The sequence below is a fragment of the Tasmannia lanceolata genome, unplaced genomic scaffold (genome assembly GCF_043159265.1).
Source record: "Tasmannia lanceolata isolate RefF3 unplaced genomic scaffold, GAP_Taslan_0.1 ptg000003l, whole genome shotgun sequence".
Classification (NCBI taxonomy): Eukaryota; Viridiplantae; Streptophyta; class Magnoliopsida; order Canellales; family Winteraceae; genus Tasmannia; species Tasmannia lanceolata.
The window spans coordinates 678,668-700,925 of NW_027518680.1; the positions used below are offsets into that span (position 1 = coordinate 678,668).

General features: G+C 37.7%; 1 protein-coding gene and 1 pseudogene across 2 annotated transcripts; one reads left to right on the top strand and one right to left on the bottom strand.

Annotated features, from left to right (window-relative positions):
- Positions 1-5,321: 5,321 nt before the first annotated feature.
- Positions 5,322-14,592, top strand: LOC143846824 (RING/FYVE/PHD zinc finger superfamily protein). The gene is made up of 9 exons (XM_077355398.1): positions 5,322-5,500; positions 5,742-5,816; positions 5,901-6,102; positions 8,814-8,899; positions 9,042-9,188; positions 10,256-10,379; positions 12,132-12,418; positions 13,968-14,062; positions 14,354-14,592. The coding sequence occupies exons 3-8, from the start codon at positions 5,916-5,918 to the stop codon at positions 14,058-14,060; spliced, it is 924 nt and encodes a 307-aa protein (XP_077211513.1). The 5' UTR covers positions 5,322-5,500; positions 5,742-5,816; positions 5,901-5,915; the 3' UTR covers positions 14,061-14,062; positions 14,354-14,592.
- Positions 14,593-16,408: 1,816 nt separating this feature from the next.
- Positions 16,409-21,407, bottom strand: LOC143846844 (26S proteasome regulatory subunit 8 homolog A-like; annotated as a pseudogene). Its single transcript, XR_013234864.1, has 9 exons — positions 21,213-21,407; positions 20,664-20,761; positions 19,452-19,675; positions 19,173-19,235; positions 18,879-19,042; positions 18,448-18,603; positions 18,237-18,329; positions 17,971-18,111; positions 16,409-16,964 (listed from the first exon to the last, which is right to left on the bottom strand). The product of XR_013234864.1 is annotated as a 26S proteasome regulatory subunit 8 homolog A-like (transcript).
- Positions 21,408-22,258: the final 851 nt, after the last annotated feature.

Here is a 22,258-nt window from a genome sequence, read left to right on the forward strand (position 1 = left end):
GGAAAATGTTAAAAAAGGATTGGGTTGTGACTTGTGACGAGTCATATGCTTCATGAGATCTTTCAAGGAAAATGTTAAAAAAGGATTGGGTTGTGACTCGTGACTTGTGAGGAGTCAATGAGTCATATGCTTCATGAGATCTTTCAAGGAAAATGTTATCCTTATCATTGTGAGAAGTCCTGTGCTTCTCGAGCCTCCTCCTAGATAATGGCTTTTTAGCCATTCATTTGCTTTGGAGGGATTTTATTTTTCCATGCATTAATTCACAAAACGCGTTATGACTACATCACCAAAGTCCAAAAAATATTTGGAAAAAGTTATGACATCTGCCGTAGGGTTGTCTATGGAAGCTGTTACTTTTAGCCCTGCTGTATTGATATTGGCACCCTTTTACTTTTAACTTCTCCCATTGACTGCTACAATATCAATAATGAGAGGGATTTTAAAGTAAGAGGAAAGCTAAAGTCAAGGGCGTCCTTGCAAAAATCAACCCCACTGGCGCCCCCATTGGATCCATGTAATCAAATGGCATTAATTATTCGTTTACTTTTACATGTTTAAGTGCTATTATAAATGCACTTTGATTAGTGGATCCAATGGGGCTCCTTTTGAATACATAGGGGGTGTTGATAAAAAAAGTGGGTCTCGAGGTTTTTGTACGGTGCACATGCATGCAGAGCTATTGCAGCTCAAAAAAGGATAGTGGATCTACATGAATATATATATATATATATATATATATATATATATATATATATATATATATATATATATATATATATAGAGGAAAGTGTCTCTAGTCTCTCCCCTAGATAAGCTTATCTACTCCTCCCTTTAAAAAAACACAGTGGGCCCACGCTGTTTGGATGATCCAAAGCATTCATTTGATAGGTCCTAACATAGATAGGGTGTGCCCAAAAAATCAGCACCAAAGGGTCATCCTAGAACTTCGTTTTGTGGTGCCTTGTGGTACCCAGAATGGACACATATAAACGTCGACACGGTGTGCCCAACAAAATGAAGTTCTAGGATGACCCTTTGGTGCTGATTTTTTGGGCACACCCTATCTATGTTAAGACCTATCAAATGAATGCTTTGGATCATCCAAACAGCGTGGGCCCACTGTGTTTTTTTAAAGGGAGGAGTAGATAAGCTTATCTAGGGGAGAGACTAGAGACACTTTCCTTATATATATATATATATATATATATATATATATATATATATATATATATATATATATATATATATATGAGAAAACGGTAAACTCTACACACTAGCTTAAAATACAGTGGGGGCCCACATTGTTTGGGTGATCCAAGCCATCCATTTTAAAGGCCTTCACATAGATAAGGTGTCTACAAAAAATCAGATCCATAGGATCATTCCAACCCTACGATTTGTGGGGGTAAAATGGATGTCTTTAAACCTTCACAAATTAATCCATTTTTTGTGGACACCCTATCTATGTGAGGGCCTTAAAAATGAATGGTTTGGATCACCCAAATAATGTGGCCCCCACTGTATTTTAAGCTAGTGTGTAGATAACTTATCTACACATATGTGTATGAACCGTTCTCTCTCTCTCTCTCTCTCTCTATATATATATATAGGCAGTGCCAAAAAATGAGGGCTGTTGGATGATCCTAAACCCTTCAATTAGGGGAACTTTTATTAGAGTGGCATCCAAAAATGAGGCCCACAAATCTCCTCAAATTGAAGGGTTTATGATCGTCCAAAAGTCGATCCTAACAACCCATCTAGGGCAGTGCCAAAAACATGAATGGCATGTATCATCCATGAATGTGAGATCAACTGTTCGTTTTGGGCTTGTATGAATTTTGTACTTGTGTGGACCATATAAGGACTTGTGAACGTAAGATAAAGTCCTCCATGTGTTTTTTTTTATCATCATCCTCTACTTGTCATATATCCTTTGGGTTTTCCTCCTAATACTGGGTGATGGTGTCTGTCCTTGTTCGGTGTTTAACTTTGATCGAGAGTAGCTGGAGAGAAAGGTGTTGAGTTGGGGATATCTCTCTGTTTGTCATATTTCCTACAGGCAGATACCATAAATCCATGCTATTGGATTTTATAGGCTGATATATATAAAATCAGAGATTTGATTAATCTTTGATGATTACAATCAACCCTAAATTGTGCTTATATACAGCACTTAGGGATAAGCATGATAAGATAAGACCAGCATAAAAAAGGCTAATCCTAATCTAATCTAGTCAAACTGATTTGCATAATCTATTCAAAATACCTGATCTACCACTGACCATATCTGATATTCTATAACATGCCCTCTCAAACATATGTGGATTTAAAAATGGACATATGTTTTGATATTACAATAAAATTTTCCGATTAAAATTCCCAAATTTAATGCACAATATTGAATATTGACGGACTGTATGCTGAAGATGACACTGGTTTTAGGTACCAATATTTTTAGGAAATGGATCACAATGCTACAAGTTTCAATGGACAAATCATCACGGCCGGTTTTAGTTACCGATCCTCATGGAATTAGACATCGTGGGTTGGCTTTCGATGCCGATCTTCATGGAATTTGAGGCTACTCATCAGGCTCGCACCTCAAAGAATCTCAACTGTAATGGGTTAATGAAGAAAATAAAAAAGGAAGATAAAAATAGAGAAAAGATGAAAAGTAGAGACGAGTGAGACATGCAACACTTATCGGCTATAGTAGAAATATGGTAAGGGATTTTCATATGCAAAGAAAATGTGCATATCATATATGGAAAAGAGATGCCAATTTATGTAAGACTAGGGCTGCAACTTGGGTCGGGCTTTACCTGACCCACATCGACCCGACCTGAAAATAACATGGGTCGGGTTTAGAAATCCTGGCTCTTGGGTAGGGTCGGGTTTTAAATTGGAAAACCTGACTCAATATTGGTTAGGGACTGGTTTAAAGAAAAAAAACCTGAAACCCGACCCGACTACCCGTACTGTTTCTTTCTTAAATATCACTTGAATAACATAGCAATTTTTTTTCCAATATATTGATACAATTATTTTCATTGAGGTGGTCATGTATATTCTGTGAAAATATAGTTTCCTTAAATTTATACACTTGATAACATAAATTTAGAGATTTTTGGTGTGAAGGTTTGTTTTTTTCCTACAATCATTAAAATTAGTCGCTATCCAACACTAAAAAATGAAAACCCGTCCCAACCCAACCCGAGAAACTATCTTGGGTAGGTCCGGGTTTACGAATCTTGGGTTTTCTTGTAAAATACTAAACCAGACCTAACCCGAGATAATTCTCAGGTAGGCTAGGGTTTTGGAAAACCCGACCCGCCCGACCCGAGTTGCACCCCTATGTAAGACGAATGAAGGAGGTATAAATCAGAGTGGGCTGACTTATACCGATCTCATATAACAAGTAATTTGGTTGGCCTTGTCTATACTATGTCGGGATTTGATGTTTTTTTTTCCTTTCTAGATTTAGCGCTCTTATACTTTTCTAATTTACCTTGGAACAATTTTGGTTTTGGTTTTTAAAACTAAAATAGAAAAAGAGGTATGGGTTAGGGTGATACCAGGTTTGGGGAAGTTTTAGGGTGATACTAGGTTTAGGGAAGTTTCTTTTATACTTTGACTTGGTGTGTAATTAGTTTAAGGTTTTAGGAGATAGCATAATCTATAGGTATGTTGTCAAACCTAAACTAGGCACCACAAGAGACACATGGATTGGTGTGAGATAAGAGTTCTTCCTCTTGTTGACCATGTGGAGTGTGGTTTTCATCTAAAGGAGAGAGAATGTGAGTATTACTATTTGTGAGGTTGGGATCTCTAGTATTTTTTGTATCTTATTTTTCTTTCTCTTATAGTGAAATATTGCTTCTCGCACTGGTGGATGTATGCATTGTTTTCTAACCATGTATAAAGTGTTCTTTTTTTTGTGTGTTTTATTTTCTTTGTAGTTTTCATATTATTTATTGTCGTGTATGTGTAAATTTCAATTTAAAAACTAGATAATTGGTATCAAAGCTAAAGTTGATGGCTTGGCCGGAGGAAGAAGAAGACCAGAGATTAGATTTGTAGGTGATGTTTGATTGCAGATGGAGCAATGGTAGTGTCAATTGCAATCAACGGAACAGTAAATTGAACGATGTTGGGCAAATAAACGATGATGCATGCATGGTTTCTACAAATGAAAATTTGGTTTTTCATGTCTGATTTAATTAATCAATTTAATTTTACAAGATGGAAGTAAATGCTTCAAATATCCAATTCCATATTGAGAAGTTTTATTAAAGGGTGGTTTCACTATCTGGTGGAGATGTGTGAAGGACATCCTAGTTCAAACATGGTCTGGCTAAGGCATTGAAGAAAAAAGATGATAAGTCAAAGACAAAAACGATGATATAACGTTATATTTAACTTTATGCATGTAGATTTTGCAACCTAATTACGAGAGAAGCTGAAGAAGCTCAATATGTGGAAGAGTTTGGCCAATAACTTGCATCTAAAGTGTTAGTTGTTCAGGCTGACGATGAGAAAAAAATCTTTTGGAATATATATATGAATGTGTTTAATGGAATTTTGGCTTAGCTTCACAAAGTTGGGAACATAAAAAAGAGCCAAGGTTAAAAAAAGAAAGAAAAGCATGAAATTTTTTGTTGCGAGGAGTTTGGCAACTTGAAGCAGGATTGTCCACAGCATGCTGACAGGAAAGAGAATGATAATAGTTCTTGTAGTACCGCAATAATAATTTCCGATGAACATGATGAGATTGTTGGAGGTGTATATGCTCATAGTCTTCACAAGGAATAACATTTCTCCTCATAACGAGTGAATTTTTGCTTCTTGTTGTTTTGGTCTTCACAAGATGCTGGGCACATCTTATCTAAACAACGAGTGCTGAAATCATTTCCCTAAAAATATCAACATGTTTAATGGAGCAGCTCTTACTTTAGGTGGTGAGTTGTATGTGTAGCTAAGGGTTTGTTTTAGACTAGTGATTCCAGTACTAAATGCAAGTGTACTGGGAGGGAAACCCTGGAAAGGCATCCTTTGATCAGAGGGCTAAGATGGGCCACCAGATCGATGGTTAAAATCACCACACAGTTGTGTGGGCCCGCAATCGGTCAAATGATCATAATGAATCAGTGGCGTGTAGTGCGCACTGAGTGCGAATATAGTCTTATCACTCTTCGGAAAATTATATGTGGACAATTATAAATTCGCTCCCTCTGTAGGATAATTCGCACCCTTGCCCTTTAACCTGAATTGATGTTAAAAAGCGTTAAATTCTGCCACATGCTAGTATGCTACCCTCGTTTACGTGTGGTGCGAATTATCCTACAAGGAGTGCAAATTTATCATCGCCCAAAATATTTTAGATGCTTGCGCTGTTTTTAACGTGGTAAGTGGTAACGCTGCTGCTGAAGCTCTTCTCCGTCTTATTCTCGGTGGAATTGGAGGATTTTCTTCACCATTTTTCCTTTACAAATTTCACGTAATTTTTCTTTCGATTTTATCTGTTTCACTTACCTCTTCTGTTTTTTTGAAGGTCCGTGAAAATCTGTAGCAATTCATGGGAAATTTTATTTTATTGTAAGAGTTTTTGATGTTTAAGAAAATAATCTGCTCCCTCTCGACCTGCCTTTCATCAATCTCCCTCTCGAATCTTCTAGGGTTACAACAACAATCAATCAGGTTCAAAAATTCTCTCGGCATAACAGTTTTGCTTTTCGTAGGGTTTTCGAAGGACAGAATTCTTTCTAGATTTTCGACGTTTGTGATTTCGGATTTATCTAGGTTTTCTATGATTGGTGAGGATTTTGTTTCATCTTAATTTTCTTTTTTTTTTATTTCTTGAATTTCTCTATCTCATTGGTGATTATTATCGGATTTAGGGTTTTGGAATCGATATGAACGGACGAGAAATGCAGCTACAGGCGTCGGGGGGAGAAATCAATCCCACGACGGACTCCGATCCTCTTCTCAAGAAACCATTGGAATCATCAATGAAAGCTTCGGAGGAGATAAAGGATGAAGAGATGGATGCTGCTTCTTCTGCTTGCTGCCGTATCTGCCTTGAGTACAATGCAGAACCAGGTGATTTCACTTTAACAATGATTGTGTCAAAAAATTGCTCTAAATTTTCTTATCATCAGAGTCTGAGCTTTTGTTTGTTGGTTGAGAATTTATGAGATTTTGCCATGATTATTGACTACGTTACTTATTCGTATTGAGATTTAAAATTCAATCCTACAACTTGCATTCAAGAAGTAAAAGATAACTATTCTTGGGCAGAAGTGATAATATTTGGAAGAGAATGCATACAAAGAAAGCCAATTTCAAGTTCAATACTAAAAGACAATATTTGGTTTCCGCAGGGGATATGTTTGAAATCAAGACCATTCATCTTCTAGAACAGCATGAGGCAATGCATCTAGTTTGGTCCCACCCCACCCGAACAGTAGCTCTAATCAAGTTGGTTTTGGAAAATCTTCCCATTTATGTTATTTCACTTGTTCAATGCCTATTTTCAGTGATAAATAGGATTGAGAAACATCAATATAATTTATTTTTTAAATGACAAAGAAAACTGTAGGAAATTCCAATTGGTTAACTGGGAGGAGGTTTGCAATCCGAAAAATGGTGTCCTCAGAATCAGAACGTTGGCATTGGAGTGGAACATTATTGTCAGAAGGAATTTTTTTGATTGAGAGGAGGAGGTGGCAGAGGATTTGCTTGAGTTGATGAGCTCGATCTATATTAGGAGGTTGGGTGGGTGTAAGAGGATTTTGAGATGGAATTCTGCTGGGATGTTTATGGTAAAACCTTTTTCCAATCAGATGGATCTTTTCTGCGAATATCCCCTCGCCTAGTGAACTTTGTGCTCTATGCCCGCTCAGGGTCAAAACCTTTGTTGTACGGCTTGTCTAGATTAAAAATCTCATTGTGGATCACCGTTGTAATTGATGGATGATTATTATGAACCACTGTGCATTTTGGTTAGAGGATGCCAAGTCTATTGATCATCTTTTGCTTCACTAGAGCTTCATGCGAGGATTTGACACTTCATTTTTGGGAATCTTGGTGTGAATTGGGTTCTTCGTGGGCATATAGCAAATTATTTTGATTCTTGGTCCTTTGCTCTTTGGCCTTCTCAGATGTAGGATTCTTTGTGACTTGTTCTTAGCAGAGCGACCCTTTGATTGGTCTTGAAGGAAAGAAATAGGAGAGTCTTTAAAGTGGTTTCTGGAGGAATTTGTAGTATCCAGAGACAACTCTACTCTACGGTTGTCCTTTGGGCAATGACCCTTCCATGCTTTTGTTTCATCTCTTTGAAATCCTTTCACTATTTTTTAGAGGATATTAGATTGGGAAAGTGTAGCAAGGACCATCTGATTCCTCGTTGGGTTCCATCCCTCCTACATTTTTTTTTTAAGTTCTAACTCCGATAGGTCGAATCTTAGTAACTCAGGTCCGGCTGGAATTGGGGGCCTTCTTAGGAACTCAGACGGAAACGTTAGTTGAGCTCTCTCTTGACCTATTGGAGATAAGGACTCCAACGAGGCAGAGGTGCATCCACTTTTTAAAAGGGTTTGTTTGACGGACCAGAGGCACCTCCGTTGTCTTATTATTGAGGGAGACTTGCTTTATGTAGTTAGATGGATTAAAGATGGGGTCATTATCCTTGAGATTTGCAGATGCAATCTAGGAAATTTTTGACTTACTCCATGTCCATACTTTTGTGATTCGTCAATGTTTGGCTTTTGGCTAATTACGATGTTGATCGGATGGCTTGATCCAGAGTGGATAGAGACATTTCTACAACTCTTGTTTATCTTCCTCCCTGCGAAGATATGATCACTTTGTTGTTTTCCCTTTGTTTTTTTAGTCTTTTTTTTCTTCTGCTATGTACCTTCACAGTCTTCTTTTTTAATGGTATTATCTGAAAGAAAAACCATTCTCAATAAAATTTCACTATTAATAATTTTTGTACAATATTATCACTACTTTTTTTTTTTTTTTTGAAATGAATATTGTTCTCAATAATATTATTACGACTTACTAGTAACTAGTACCAGTGCTACGTATTAGTTGTTCACTAGCTTTTTTTCTTCAAAAAAGATAAGGATAGATTAAGATAATGAAAACTTATAAAAGGGGGCAGAGGTTGCCCCACCTACAAAGCGTCCCTGGATAAGCTGAATGTATTGGATTTTAAAGAAGACTCATATCGCACAGTATGAGACATACCGGTCTGAATGTATTGGTTTCTTCGGTGGACAGGCTGGTGCACCTTGTCATCTTGTCATGTCACATGGCTATCACAACATATCGGGCAATGTGCAGGATATGATAGTATATACGCTGCAACACCTAAATAAGGTGTTGTGGTGTATCGCTCGATACACTAGCATATCTGCACATTGCTCGATACACTGTGATAGCCATGTGACGACGAGATGACAGGGTGTGCCAGCTTATCCATTGTAAAATCCAATACATTCAGACCATTATGTCTCATATGTGTGATATACTCTCGCATCGAACACATTTTTGTGTTGGAGTTCTTCATCTTCAAATTTTTAGATGTAGAAGTAAATAGCATGGGCAACCATAGCCACTGCAAAATCCAATACATCTCATATTATGCAATATTCTTGCGTCCAAGGCATATTTGCACTAGAATGTAGTTCATCTTCAAAATTTCAGCTGCAGAGGTAAACGGCAGGGGCAACCATAGCCATTACATTATTAACTGAGGTTTTCATGAGGTGCAATTTAACTATTAGTGAGTGACTTTGGTGTAGGTGAAGAGTTGATATCTCCATGCATGTGCAAAGGGACCCAGCAGTTTGTTCACCGTTCTTGCCTTGATCACTGGCGTTCTGTGAAGGTAGCTTTTTTTTTTTTAATAATAATCATTTGGAACCCACCTGAACAATGCGAAATTTATACCTATTAAATTGTCTGATCTGGGTTTCAGTTTAAGCTAATGTGGTTGCTGATTCTTCTTCTTTTTTCCTATCTGCTTCCAGGAAGGATTTGCTTTTTCACATTGTACAACTTGCAAAGCACAATTCCATCTTCGATTAGAGTTACTGGAAGATTACTCTTGGCGTAAAATAAAGTTCAGAATTTTTGTGGCCAGGGATGTCCTCCTTGTATTCTTGGCAGTACAAACTGTAAGAGAAATCTTATTGTTACCCCATTCTTTACATTAGTCTCATCTACCAAAGTTATACCCGTATTTCTGTCAAAAGCACATTCATGTTTTGTTGGTTAAATGTTATCCGTATCTGATTTATTCTGCTTTTGCCTTGTACTTATGTTTTGTGTATGTAGTTTCTGGTTTCAGTTGAAATGGAAATGAAAGTGAATTTTGATGTTGAAAAATTTATCGCTAAAAAAATATATGTGATGAAAATTTCATAAGAAAGTTCCGACCTTCTTGGTCGTGAGCATCTCTCTTCTTTTCTCATCTCAAAAAAAATTCATAAGTAAAGGGAAGGAATAAAATTTAAAACTTATGAGACAGGCATCAACCATGAACATGTGAAATGTAGATAAAGTTACTGGAAACTTTCCATGTTTCTGGAGAAATCTCTGGCTTCACAGCCTTTCTGCACTTGGTTCAAAGTTTCTAGCTCTCTTCTCCACATATGAATTGGACTTTCCTTCAATCACATGTTTTGAAACACTTGCCCCCCCGCCCGTCATTCATCAATTTCCGAAGCAATGAGCTTGATATCAGGTGGTTGTCTTTTGTTGACAAGTTAGGTTTAATTGTTAAAAGTGAGGATCCTTTTATCAACCATTTTCACCCTTACGTCTATATATATACTTCTTTTTTTAACATATTTATTGTCTATGATTATTCAGACTATTGATTCCTGTTTGTGGGTTAAATACTAAATAATAGTTCTTGTATGCCTTGAAGAAATTGGTGTGCTTGATAAACCCATTGAGTTTATAATTTATTAGAAACTCTTTCTCAACCTTGTACAATTGTGCATCTACCAAGTGCCAATGTATAAAATTTTGCTTTTACCAAGTTGTCTTGAATTTTGAAATTTGTAAACTTTTCAACTAGGAATTAAGTCACCATGAACGATTTTGATACTTTTATCATTTTGAGGTGAAGCTATGTGTGATTTTAAGGGTACCATTTTAAGTTTATGCTTATTTCAGTTATAAGTAGCAATAGCTGAAACATAGCCCTTTGTCTGTCAAATATATCTCTGATTTGTAGGCAATTGCGGCGATTGGTGGCTTTGCATATTTAATGGACAAAAATGGAAACTTCAGGAATTCTTTTAGTGATAGCTGGGACCGCATACTGTCAAAGCATCCTATACCCTTCTACTACTGTTTAGGTATCACCCACTTTCTCTTTTCCTCAGTTCTCATCATATTGAATTGTATATTTTAGTCATCTTGGTATCTTGTTAAGCATTTACACTTGTGGCCATTGTCGTTTTATTTAAAATGGCACAAGAGGAGTTGTCTGGCAAAGGCCTACCATATTTTGTTAAACTAGTATAGTAAATGGAAATCACCAAAAAAGTCTTATGATTACTGGAAAATCGGAATCAAATAAACGACTACAAGAAGCTGACTAATAGATGAATTTCTTTACGTTTCTTTTTTAATGGTGAACTTTACTAATGAAAAAGAGGGCCAGATAGCTAGGGCACCATGATGGACAAGAAAAAAAAACACAGGCACAAAGGGAAGAAACAAAGCTCCTCTTTAAGCTAGAGATGATAAAAAATCTCGCACTCCGCATGAGTCACCTGAAGGCGCCAATTGGCCTGCCTCACCATTGGCAGACCGAAAGACATGCTGAAACATTAGTCGCATGCCCCTCAATCTTATCCAATATCTCCTCGATAGAGTCTACAAACTTCCAAGGGAAACCTTTTAAATGTATAATCCAACGAAAAACATTGGGAGAGTTCCCCTCAACTAGTAAGGAATCTAGAAGAGGAAAATGATCAAGTCACATCCATATCAAAAGCGCTTGAGCTTCGACCTCATTAGAATCTGCGACACCAATCAATATAGAAACGACCATTCCACCACACCCTCTTCATCACGGAGAAGACCCCAATACAAGCATGCTTGGGTTACCAAGGCTTGAACTATCGAATTTCAGTTTAACCAATTTGACTAGAAGGGGAACCCATCTCAGGGATGGGTTATCGGATATAATATGGCGTAGCCAGATAACATCCTAAGAGAAACAAATGACAGAGCAGTGTTGAAATAGTCGTTGACTCGACTCGGAACTCGCCCAACTCGATGCCCTTTTACCTTGGCCGTGTTCCGTGTTGTACCACATTCACGTTTCACCCTACAGAGTCAATAAAAACTCCTTTGACTCTCCCGAGTTATGACTGCATCAACCGAATTGTCGACAACGATTTTTCTTGGCCGCGTTCCGCGTCACATCCGTGTTTTTAAACATTGGTTCAGAGTTTCAGACACACCTCTAAAAGCTAAAAGAACTACCGCCCAATGCACCACGTTAGGGAAAATCTGTTGCCACAAGCCACACAGTCCTTTGGAAAATCCCTTAAAAATCCTCCTATTTTTCTCCTTCCAAACCAGCCAAAGGACCGCCACTAGAGAGGTTCCATAACAGCCTCTCTTTGAGCCACAGGTGCAAAAGACCAAGTCTCTAGCAAATCCCCAATATGCTTCGGCATCACCCACACAGGTCCAAAGAGACTAAATATGAAATACCATATCTCCCGAACAAAGCTTCAATGAATGAAGGAGATCAAATTCTTGGAAAGTTGACCGGTAAACCTTTACATGGGGAAGCTTTCATACTTGTGTACTCTAATTAATACAAGTTGACACACAAATTCTTGGAAAGGTGATCTATTTATGATTTTTTTCCTCGTTGAAAATAAAGGATGTTTACATTTTCTGCTTCATGTAGTTAATTTTATGGATGCCTGCATCAGGTACAGGTCCCGATGCTCTTTGTCTACTTACTAAATTACACATAATTATCAGTTTTTCATAAAAGTCAAATACAGAGTTATGTAGTAATCCCTGTTTTTTAATACTAATTATATTTGTTATGTATTTTGACTTCACGGGGGAATTGTGTGCAGGGGTGGTAGTCTTCTTTATGCTACTGGGATTTTTCGGACTGATATTGCATTGCTCCTCCTTCAACAACAATGACCCTTGCATGACCGGATGCCACAACTGCTGTTATGGATGGGGTATCTTGGACTGCTTCCCAGCATCCATGGAAGCATGCTTTGCTCTGGTTATCATCTTTGTCGTCATCTTTGCCATTCTCGGCATTGCATACGGTTTTCTGGCTGCAACCATGGCTATACAGAGGATCTGGCAGAGGCACTACCACATCCTCACCAAGAGGGAGCTCACAAAGGCAAGTTTCTATGTTTTTTTTTTTCATATGTTTTAGAGCATCAGCTTGCAAGTGCGTTACACTTGATTTTGTCGGCATTATGAACGTAGATAGTGTTCAGTCTCTTTGGTTGTTAATTTTGAACTCCGTGAAAGTTACGAGAAAAGGGGGAAATGTGAGAGAAGAAATGCAGGAGAAAAACAAACAATTCAAATGATATTTGGATGGATGTTAAAATTAAAAAATACATGAAGGGAAGGAAAATCCAATGCCTGATAGAACAAAAAAAGATGCTTGGGTTTGAGATAGATGGGAAGAGGAAGTGGATATGACTTGGAGATAAGAAATTGGCTGATATCTTTCCTTTTTTAAGGTTCATCGGGTTGAGCTCATGTCAAATCCAATTCATCTTTTGGAAAAAGTTCAACCTGACATAACCCAATTCTCACTCCCTATTGTCAAGATTTGAAAGAGGGAATAGAGAACATGGTATGGATGTGTAGACATGTCATTTGATGAACAGAAACTTGTTGCCAGTGGCCTTCAATACGATCAGCGAGTGAATAGGATAGCAGATAAGGGGTGGAAAAGGTTTTTTTGCTTTCCCCGTTGAAGTTCTAAGGGAACTAAAAAGTTTTACCCGTTACTTCTTAGAGGAGATGATATTTCCACATCATGTTTCCATATTTTCCACCTCTCTTCTACCAGCTGAGGCAGCACAAATTCCTGCAGCCGGTAAGCCTTTTTTGTAATTATAAACTCCAAAAAAGTTTGATCTTGTCTCTCCCCACTCTCATCTTATCTCTTTTCTCCCTCTTCATTTATCCAATCTCATCCCACAATTTCCTCCCTCGAGGTCATTTCCCTAATGTATCCTCAGTAATCCTTAGCCAATTCTAACCTAAGAGCAGTCCACTCTATTTGCCCCACCCACAAGCCACCCTCCCATCTCCTTTCTTCCACATCCTCTCTTTCAACCACATACATCTGGTCAACCCTGTTATCCCCTGATCACATCAAACCTAAAAACACATAAAATGAGAAGAATATCTAGAACCTGGATACTTCCCAAATTGAAAAAGAAACCTCGGATTCTTCATTCCCAAACTGAAATCTTGAAAATGGCCTTGCTCTGCACATAAACTTCCTTATTGTGACCAGTAATTTGTCAGATGGGAGTGCCTGAAAAGAATCCAGAAATGAGAAAAAATCACCGACCAAAACAACTGGTCCATCATTGCTGCCGGCGAAGGGAGTAATGTGACCGCTTTCTTTAACTTGATTTTAGTTGGTTAATGACTTGAGACAAAAAAAAAGGGGCTTAGGGGTCATAAAACACTACAAAGTGGCATTCATGTTCAAGAATGGGGCTCATTTATCATCACACATGCACCTCCTCCAACCCTTTTATTTTATACTACTATGTTCCTTTTAGGAAAGTGATAAAAAGGACGTGCAGGGAGTGGGTGCCACATGTCTAATGCTCTCTACGCATCTGCTAGCATGTCTACCTTTTATGTCATCTCAATCAGGAGCATCTTCCATATTATTGAATTCATTCCTGTTGCAGGAATATGTGGTGGAGGATCTTCACGGGTGTTATACACCACCAAAGTTGGACCCAGAACATGAAGAACGTCTGAAAATACTTAAGCTTCTGTAGAGGTAATCCCATGATATCTGTTAGGTCGTGTTTTTTATATGTCAGAGAATTTGAAGGCCTTTGCATTATGATGTGGCACAACAACTTATTATAGAAAATGCTGTTTTGCCACATCTCAATCAGGAGCATCTTCTCTGAGTGATAATTCTTTGCCATTCAAAAAAAAAAAAAACTTATTATAGAAAGGAAAATGGTGTCTCTGTCATTTTTTTTTAAAATATTTTACTGTCGTCTTTTTTTGAAAGGGTATGTTTTTACTGTAACCGGTACCATAATCTTGCTACTTCTTTCAGAGTTTGGATTGTGAGAAGCATACAAAGATGACCAAACTAATTTCCAAAGGGAGCAGATGATGCTTGACTGAAGAACCTGACACTGCTCTTTTGATGACCAGACCTTGATAGTTGCTTCAGTCGGTAACTGTCGTTGTTCATTCATCAACCAGTTTATCAGTCTTTGTAAATAAAGAAGAAAGTGACAATTACCAAAACCTAATTATATTTCATATTTAATTACAACTCACTTTCAAAAACCTGCCTATATTTCAGATTTAATTAGAACAAATCTACGTACTGATTGGTTAATGTCTAATCCCTACAAACTTATGAAATTATTGCCAAAACCTACTTGAAGCATACAAATCCATATTCCTTCTCGGTATTCCCTCTCTTCCTCTTCTCGGAGAAAACCCTGCAACTTCTTAATTAAATGCATCTGTACAAATGCCTCATCAGTTGTTAGTGTCGAAAAGAAGAAAACGGAATTGCTGGTGAATATGAGGACTGAACCCTCAGCCTCAATGCTAAATGCTGGCATAACCACTAGAGTTGCAGAGGATCCCCTCTTCCTCGTTTTTGCAGCTTCTTTCACATGGGTTTCCTAATCTAAGTGATCAAATGTTTTTTAGCCTAAATGCTTTTGAAACCATAGATTGATTGGTCTGAAACTCTCCAGCAACTGCTCGTCTAAAGATGTAAACCAGAATCCAGAAATTTGTAAAACCTACTTGAACAGCTGGTATGTCGGTGTCAATGCTAAAATCTGACTGGTTGTAAGCTATATTCTAATATGACCTGGGAAGTCCCGTCAGTTTATAGAACTCTGCTTTTTCAGTAAACCAGAATGGTTACATGAATATTTTCCAACTGCTGGGGCTCAAGATCCCATTTGAAGACGCAAAGTTTATGGAATTTTGGGTACTGGGAAGCTAGCCCAACTGGGAAAATTTAATATTTGAAGATAAGTCTATCACTACCTTCCATTTTATTGGTTCAGAAAACACTTAATTTCCCTTCTAATTATGTATAAATACGGGTATTTTCTTTTGATTCTTTCTAGCAAAGAGGCCAAAAGATGGGTAGATTTAACCAAAGGCTTTCTTGACACAATAGTAATGAAATTTTCCATCATTTGAAGTTCTCTACAAATAAGGAAGCAGAAAGTTACAGTTAATTTGCCTCAAATGCTTGTGTATGTGACGATGGCAAAGGTTTGAATCGGAAAGAAGACCATATGTGCTGAAGTTGGTTGGGTTCATATAGTCAAGCTGGCTGGCGTGGAGATGTCACTCCTTAGTCCTTGTATACTTTTCTTTTCAGTCAATGATCCCCAATTCATATTTTCGAAGAAACAAAAAGCCCAAAATTCTGAATTAATTTGGTCTAAGTTCAGGTAAAGGGGAGATGGGGTTCATATAGTAGAACGCTTTATAGAAAGAATCCAGAGGTGGTATACTTTCTAATAAGAGGATGAAGACAAGGGGAAAAAATGAAGGATAAAATAGAAGCAAGATGTGTAACAAGAAGAAAGTAGCATGCCAAACACGGTGTTTGAAAATCAATCTAATTAAGAAGTAACAAGAAAGGATAAATAACCAGAAGGGGGAGGTGGTGTGTGTGTTGTTTGTGACAAGTTGCTGTAATTGGGAAGATTAAGACATGATATTGAGACCTATCTTGATACAATAACCAGGAAAAGGTTACATCTAGGGAAAGAGAGGGAAAAAAAAAAGGAAGAAAGAAAAGTGGGTGGGGTGAGAGAGTTGTTGGAAACTATATTCCCTTATAACTAACTAGCAAGGACCAGGCCACCCAAATGAATTTGAAAACACCTTGATCAGATGATCCTAGCCCTTGATCCATCAAGGCTTGATCAAACTTAATCATTGTCCTTTATCTTGCGAATGGAATGACAGTAAGTAACTTTCTCTGCAGTCCTCCTCCTTCTTGTTTACTAAAACAGAAAAGACATGGAAAGATATATTCACAGACCAAACGGCCCCACTTTGGATTTGCATTTTAGGGAAAATGCAACCAACAGAGGGTGTAAAACCGAAAATAATAATATCATTTCCCTAATAATAATAGAGCATGGTGTAAAACCGAAAATAATACTTGAGTGTTTACATAGAATTTTGACTATCATTGATCTGCAGAAGAGCTTTTCAAAACAAAAAAAATTGATAGAACTCCAGCTGCATCTCCTTTAGCAACCATTTATAGACCACTGATTTGGATAGCTATGATCACAAGATCATGGAGATTTTGGGGACATAACCCATTTGTTTCAAGCCAATCATAAATGAATTTTTTTTTTGTGGGACATAACACGGAATGGTCTAAATTCCAAGCAGACTGTTAGATAAAAATTATATTGTCAACAGGGATTTGAGAGTCAATGATCCAAGGCTACTGATATTATCTAATCACCTTGGCTGTAGAAATGCAAGCTGAGAGGAACAATAAAACACCAGCTGCAGCATTTTTACTTCCATAGTTTCCTTAGAGACATGTTCTTCTCAGTCTCCTTCTTCATAACCTTAGCCACTGCCATCTCAAAATCCTCCTGTGTTACATGAACCCTTCTCTCCCTCAGAGCAAACATTCCTGCTTCCTTGCATTCCGCCTGCAAACAGCAACAAATGAATGATTTTCAGAAGAAGCTTGATTTGCCCTTGTTGATATTCAGACCAAAAGGATGCAATGAGGACCCGTGTCTCGGTTGACTCAAAACTTAAATCGGCTACTCAACTGATTTTCTCGAATTTACAATGGTCAGATTTCAGAAGCTGAATTTTCAAGTTATTTTAGTGCTCAATCTAGTTGAAATATGTGCACTTGACTGAGTTTGTTGAGTCTAACCTATCGGCAACTTTGTTGAGCACTTGCAAAGTTTTTATGACTGATTACGGTCGAATTCCAACTCACCTAAAACTTGGCCACTTTTTTTACTTCCTAAAGTCCAGAAGGCATATAATATAATCTGAATTTTCAAGATCTTATTTCTCAGATCAAGTTTAATTTTTTTCTTATGTCTTTTCTTCGGCAGAAAAATAAAGAATGCTAAGCTAGACAATCTCTTCCGCACTTCAAATGAAGTTTCTTTCTTTTTTCATTATTAAAGCTATCTGATTTTTCAAGTTGTTTAGTACTCAGATCAAGCTTTTTCTGTTTTAATGAAATCCGAGTTTACCACAACCTAAATCTTTAACTAGTTCAAATAACCTTGGTAACTTTTTCTAGAGCACTCATTTGAGTTCTGAAAAACTGATCAAGAAGCAACTCATTTTTGACTTCTGAAAAACTGATCACAAAGCAAAGTCCAAGATACGATCAGCTTTCTACAACTAAACTCATTCACATGATGTCGGATCTCTGGTCAGTATACTGTAGTTTGAATTGAACCCAAACTAACCATGAGTTATTTTCGGGCCAAAAAGGCAAGCCCATAGAAAAGTCTATTACCACAAAATCTCTTGCGATGTGTAAGCCAAAGGCAATATTATGCAGTAATGCATATTCAGAAAGGGTTTCCATCATTTGGACCGACAAGAGAAAAATGGTTATGATCGTATAAACGAATCATTAAACAAACAATGATGACATTTCTACGAGCACAGAATGAGACACACCTTGAGCTCTGCACCAGACGCACCATTCATCTTCTCTGCAATTTTCTTCAAGTCAATCCCACGCCTCAAGTTCATTCTTCTCGAGTGTATTTTTAAGATATCCCAACGGGACTGAATGAAATACCCAGGAAACAAATTATGCTATCACACAGTTAATTAGCAAAAGAACTTACTATTATGCACGCATAATGTAGCCTACGTCACAAAATGTGTAACGATGTAGGCCATTCCACTGTTCCATGTAAGTCATAAGAATAGAGACAAACAAAAGCATATTGGCACTCAATCTTCCTGTCAATCCGGCCAGGCCTGAGGAGGGCTTGATCCAGAATATCAATCTGATTTGTAGCCATCAAAACCTATGAAGGAGGATATATTTTGTGTTAAGCATATGATATGAAGTTAAATTTAACTTTCATGGACCCTGGGGCTTCCAAACCCATTTTCACGACCTTCACAATAAAAGTACAACATTACTTTGATCTTGTTGGATGCTTCAAATCCATCAAGTTGATTGAGAAGCTCAAGCATGGTACGCTGCACTTCGCTGTCACCATTGCCAGCCCCGACTCCATGCGAGCAGATCTAATACTGTCAATCTCATCCATGAAGATGATTGATGGGGCATGTTCCCTGCAAAAGAACAAGAAGCCACAACTAATTGTGCTAGATATAATAGTTCTGTTTGGCGTTCTCTTGGTTCAAAAGCGCTTGACAAAAATAAAAAGATGAAAAATAGAAACAGGACACAGCCAAGACTGAAAAGATGAAACAAATTTTTATAAACAATAGCCAACAAAACATGAATTGTATTTATGCGGTTTTCTAGAGTTGAATAGCTGAAATGCTGGGATTCCTAAGCAGCAAATAGCTGAAGAACTTCCCAAAAGGACAAAATCAAAACGAACCTGGCCATAACAAAAAGTTCACGAACCATTCGAGATCCCTCTCCGATGTATTTTTGAACCAACTCAGAACCAGAAACCCTTATAAAGGTGCAATCAGTATGATGAGCAACTGCTCTCGCTAGCAAAGTTTTCCCCGTACCAGGTGGCCCATAAAGCAATACTCCCTGAGAATTGATCAAAGCAAGAAATTAAGCTTTCCGTTCCATAAAGACTCCTACACATGTCCAATGCTGATCAAGAAGCATAATACAAATGTGATACAAGGTAATAATTCTTCTGCATGGCTAAATATACCTTTGGTTGAGCTATACCAAGACTCTCAAATAGTTCAGGATGTTTGATTGGAAGTTCAATGACCTGAAAAGATTACAATACTTGAGTGTAGACAGATTAAATAAAAAAACAGTAACCTATTCATTAAAAAATAATAATAACAATAACCTAAGACGTGATTTGACCCATAGAATTGGTGAAGTATGACTAATCAAAATGGACTGTACATGTCAGTGGGATGTTTCGACAATCCAAATCTTGATTGCAAAATAAATCAAGATTCCGTGTTAAACCCTGAACCTCTTTTATCTCTTTGATTTGCTGGTCAAGGCCACCAATCATGTCGTATGTAGAGTCAGGGACCTTCTCAACTTTCATAAGATTGACCAAAGGATCTACTTTGCTAGGCAAGATCAAGTGAAGCACATAACTACATTGCGAAGAGCGACTCTGGTCGATGGCGTGATCTTTGTTATATCAATATTTTTATCGATATCAACAACATATTTTCCTTCTGGATGAACCTGAAAAACAGAGAAAAAAAATCAATGGCCCACTCAGATTAAAATGGAATACAATATCCCCTATGTATGTGTCTTAAAATGTAAGTTAGGTCATGTGGTGTCTGAAACTACATATATCAATAAGATTAAAGAACGGTTTTAGATCTGCGATTCTTAAGGTAAGAGAGAAGGTTTCTAGTCATGAGAGAGGGAGAGGCAGTTTGTGCTAGTTTGTAAGTACAAGAAGACAGAAATGGGTTTTGTGTGTAAAAAAAACTTCACGTGCATTTCTCTAATGTGAGAACCCTCCTGTATTTCTTCTCCTCTGTGTAACATTGAAGAAGTTAACCAATCAAGCCTTCCAAAAGCGTCTCCAGCGGCTTTGCCAACCACCATACAACACAAATCCTTATAGAGACTTGGAAAGTAATGCATGCTACTTCACTAGCCCACCCCACATCTGCCCTCTCCCAACTTATACCTAATATACACTTTAATTTTATCCATTATGGCCTTGTCTATAACTGAATTCTAGACAGCATGCCCTTACAATAACCACTACATAGTTCCAACCGACAACTCCCACAAAAATAATGTTTCCACTCACGAATTCACACACACGGGAGTGCCTGCTTGCCCGCACAAGAGCACAAAAATAGTGAGGTGCAATGGAGGATAAAAATGATGACATGAACGTGCACGCGTTCACCCACACACATGAATGCATGCACGCATAAGCACCTGCCTGTGGACATGCCCACAAGAAAGAAAAAAAATACAAAGTAATATGCCCGATCAGTGGAACATAATGCACAAGCCAATCCATCCTACACATAATAAGATCAACAATTTGAGAAATAGCTCTAAAAAAAAAGACATAGTTCCAAAAGGAGGAGAAATATCCAAGGTACAATGACTTATTAGAATAACATTAAAAGTAATTCAGATCCAACGCCTGTAAATTAGACTCGCGTGCATTCTCAAGCAGCAACAAAAGCTGTTATCATACCTTAACTAAGACCTTGGATTTTCCCATGACTTTCACCACTTCCCCAACATATGATATAGGCTCTTGAAGCAGCTGCAATTCCTCTCTAAGCATCCTCACTGTCCAATTCCAAAACAAATATCAGATTCACAAAGCAACTCAATATCCCAATTGTAAAATATTCAGCAAAAGTCATTTGTTTCCTACACAAATGATTGTGTCATTCTCACGTTCCAAATCCATTCATTCAAATTCACAAACACCCCCTAGCCCACAAATCCAAACAAACAAACAGAATTCAAATCTAGATAATGCCCTGAAATTAAAAAAGGAAACAAATAAAACAAAAGGGACTATCAGCCCTCCATTTATTTCAAAACCCCAGACATCTAACTAAATTTTAAAAATTAAAGATAAAGTTCAAAAAAGACGACCCAAAATTCAAAACAAAAATTGACGGTGCATCAGATGCATAAAATTAATACAAATTAACTAGGGTTAGGGTACTTTTTCTTGATGGCAAAGGAAAAGCAGAGAAGATAGTGGATGGAATTAGGGTTAGGGAGTGACCTTTAGAATTGAGATCGTTGCGCTTGTTACGTGCCTAATCGGCCGTAATGGAAATAAACAAAATAAAAGAGAAATAGAGGGGGGAGTGGTTGATTCGAGGCAACCGGACCTCCTAGTGGCTCGATTCGAGAGGAGCCATGACTCTCCAAAACAAAGTCTCATTTGCTGTAAATTATCTTCTCTTTTCTTCATTTCTTTCATTAGATTACTACTACATAAATACAAGCAAGAGAGAGTGCCACATCACAAGCACACTTACCCACTAACAAGACACATCACAAATAACTAACACCCACTACTTAACACATACACCATAACTAACACCCATAACTATAAAAATGCATTCCCACAACTAACACCCACACAATTATTATGCACATAACATTCCTTCCCCCTTAGAATCGACCTTGTCCTCAAGGTCGAATTTAGAAAATATTGTATTCCGCCGGGGTCCCAAATCTTGTTGGGCACACTTCGATTGAGAAACACAATCAACTTTAGACCTTCGTATTCTTCAAAAGTAACGAGCGTGAACCCCGCTTTTAAAATTTGTTGCTCTCATTGTTGGAATGGAATAAAAATTGTCATCCTCATCACCATTGATTTTCACGATTTTCTCTACTTGAGCATCAACTTTCTCAAGATATAACTTTGCTCATTCTTTACGCATTTCTTTGATCTCTTCGCTGATTTTTTCCAAGCCTTCCGTGATTCGCCAGTACTCCTCCATCATTTTTAAAAAATTCACTTTGATTTGCTGGAAATCATCGCGTAGGGATTCCAAAAGCTCTAACGGCACAGCCATGGCGTAGGATCTACCGCTTTGATACCAATTGTTACGTGCCTAATCGGCCGTAACAGAAATAAACAAAATAAAAGAGAAATAGAGGGGGGGGGGGGGATGGTTGATTCGAGGCAATCGGACCTCCTAGCGGCTCGATTCGAGAGGAGCCATGACTCTCCAAAACAAAGTCTCCTTTCCTGTAAATTATCTTCTCTTCTCTTTATTTCTTTCATTAGATTACTACTACATAAATACAAGCAAG

Excerpts from the sequence above, each read along its gene's own strand:
- LOC143846824 (XM_077355398.1), top strand. The coding sequence starts at position 5,916 with ATGAACGGACGAGAAATGCAGCTACAGGCGTCGGGGGGAGAAATCAAT. Across the intron at positions 9,189-10,255 it reads TATTCTTGGCAGTACAAACT|GCAATTGCGGCGATTGGTGG; the intron begins GTAAGAGAAATC and ends TCTGATTTGTAG. Across the intron at positions 12,419-13,967 it reads CCAAGAGGGAGCTCACAAAG|GAATATGTGGTGGAGGATCT; the intron begins GCAAGTTTCTAT and ends TTCCTGTTGCAG.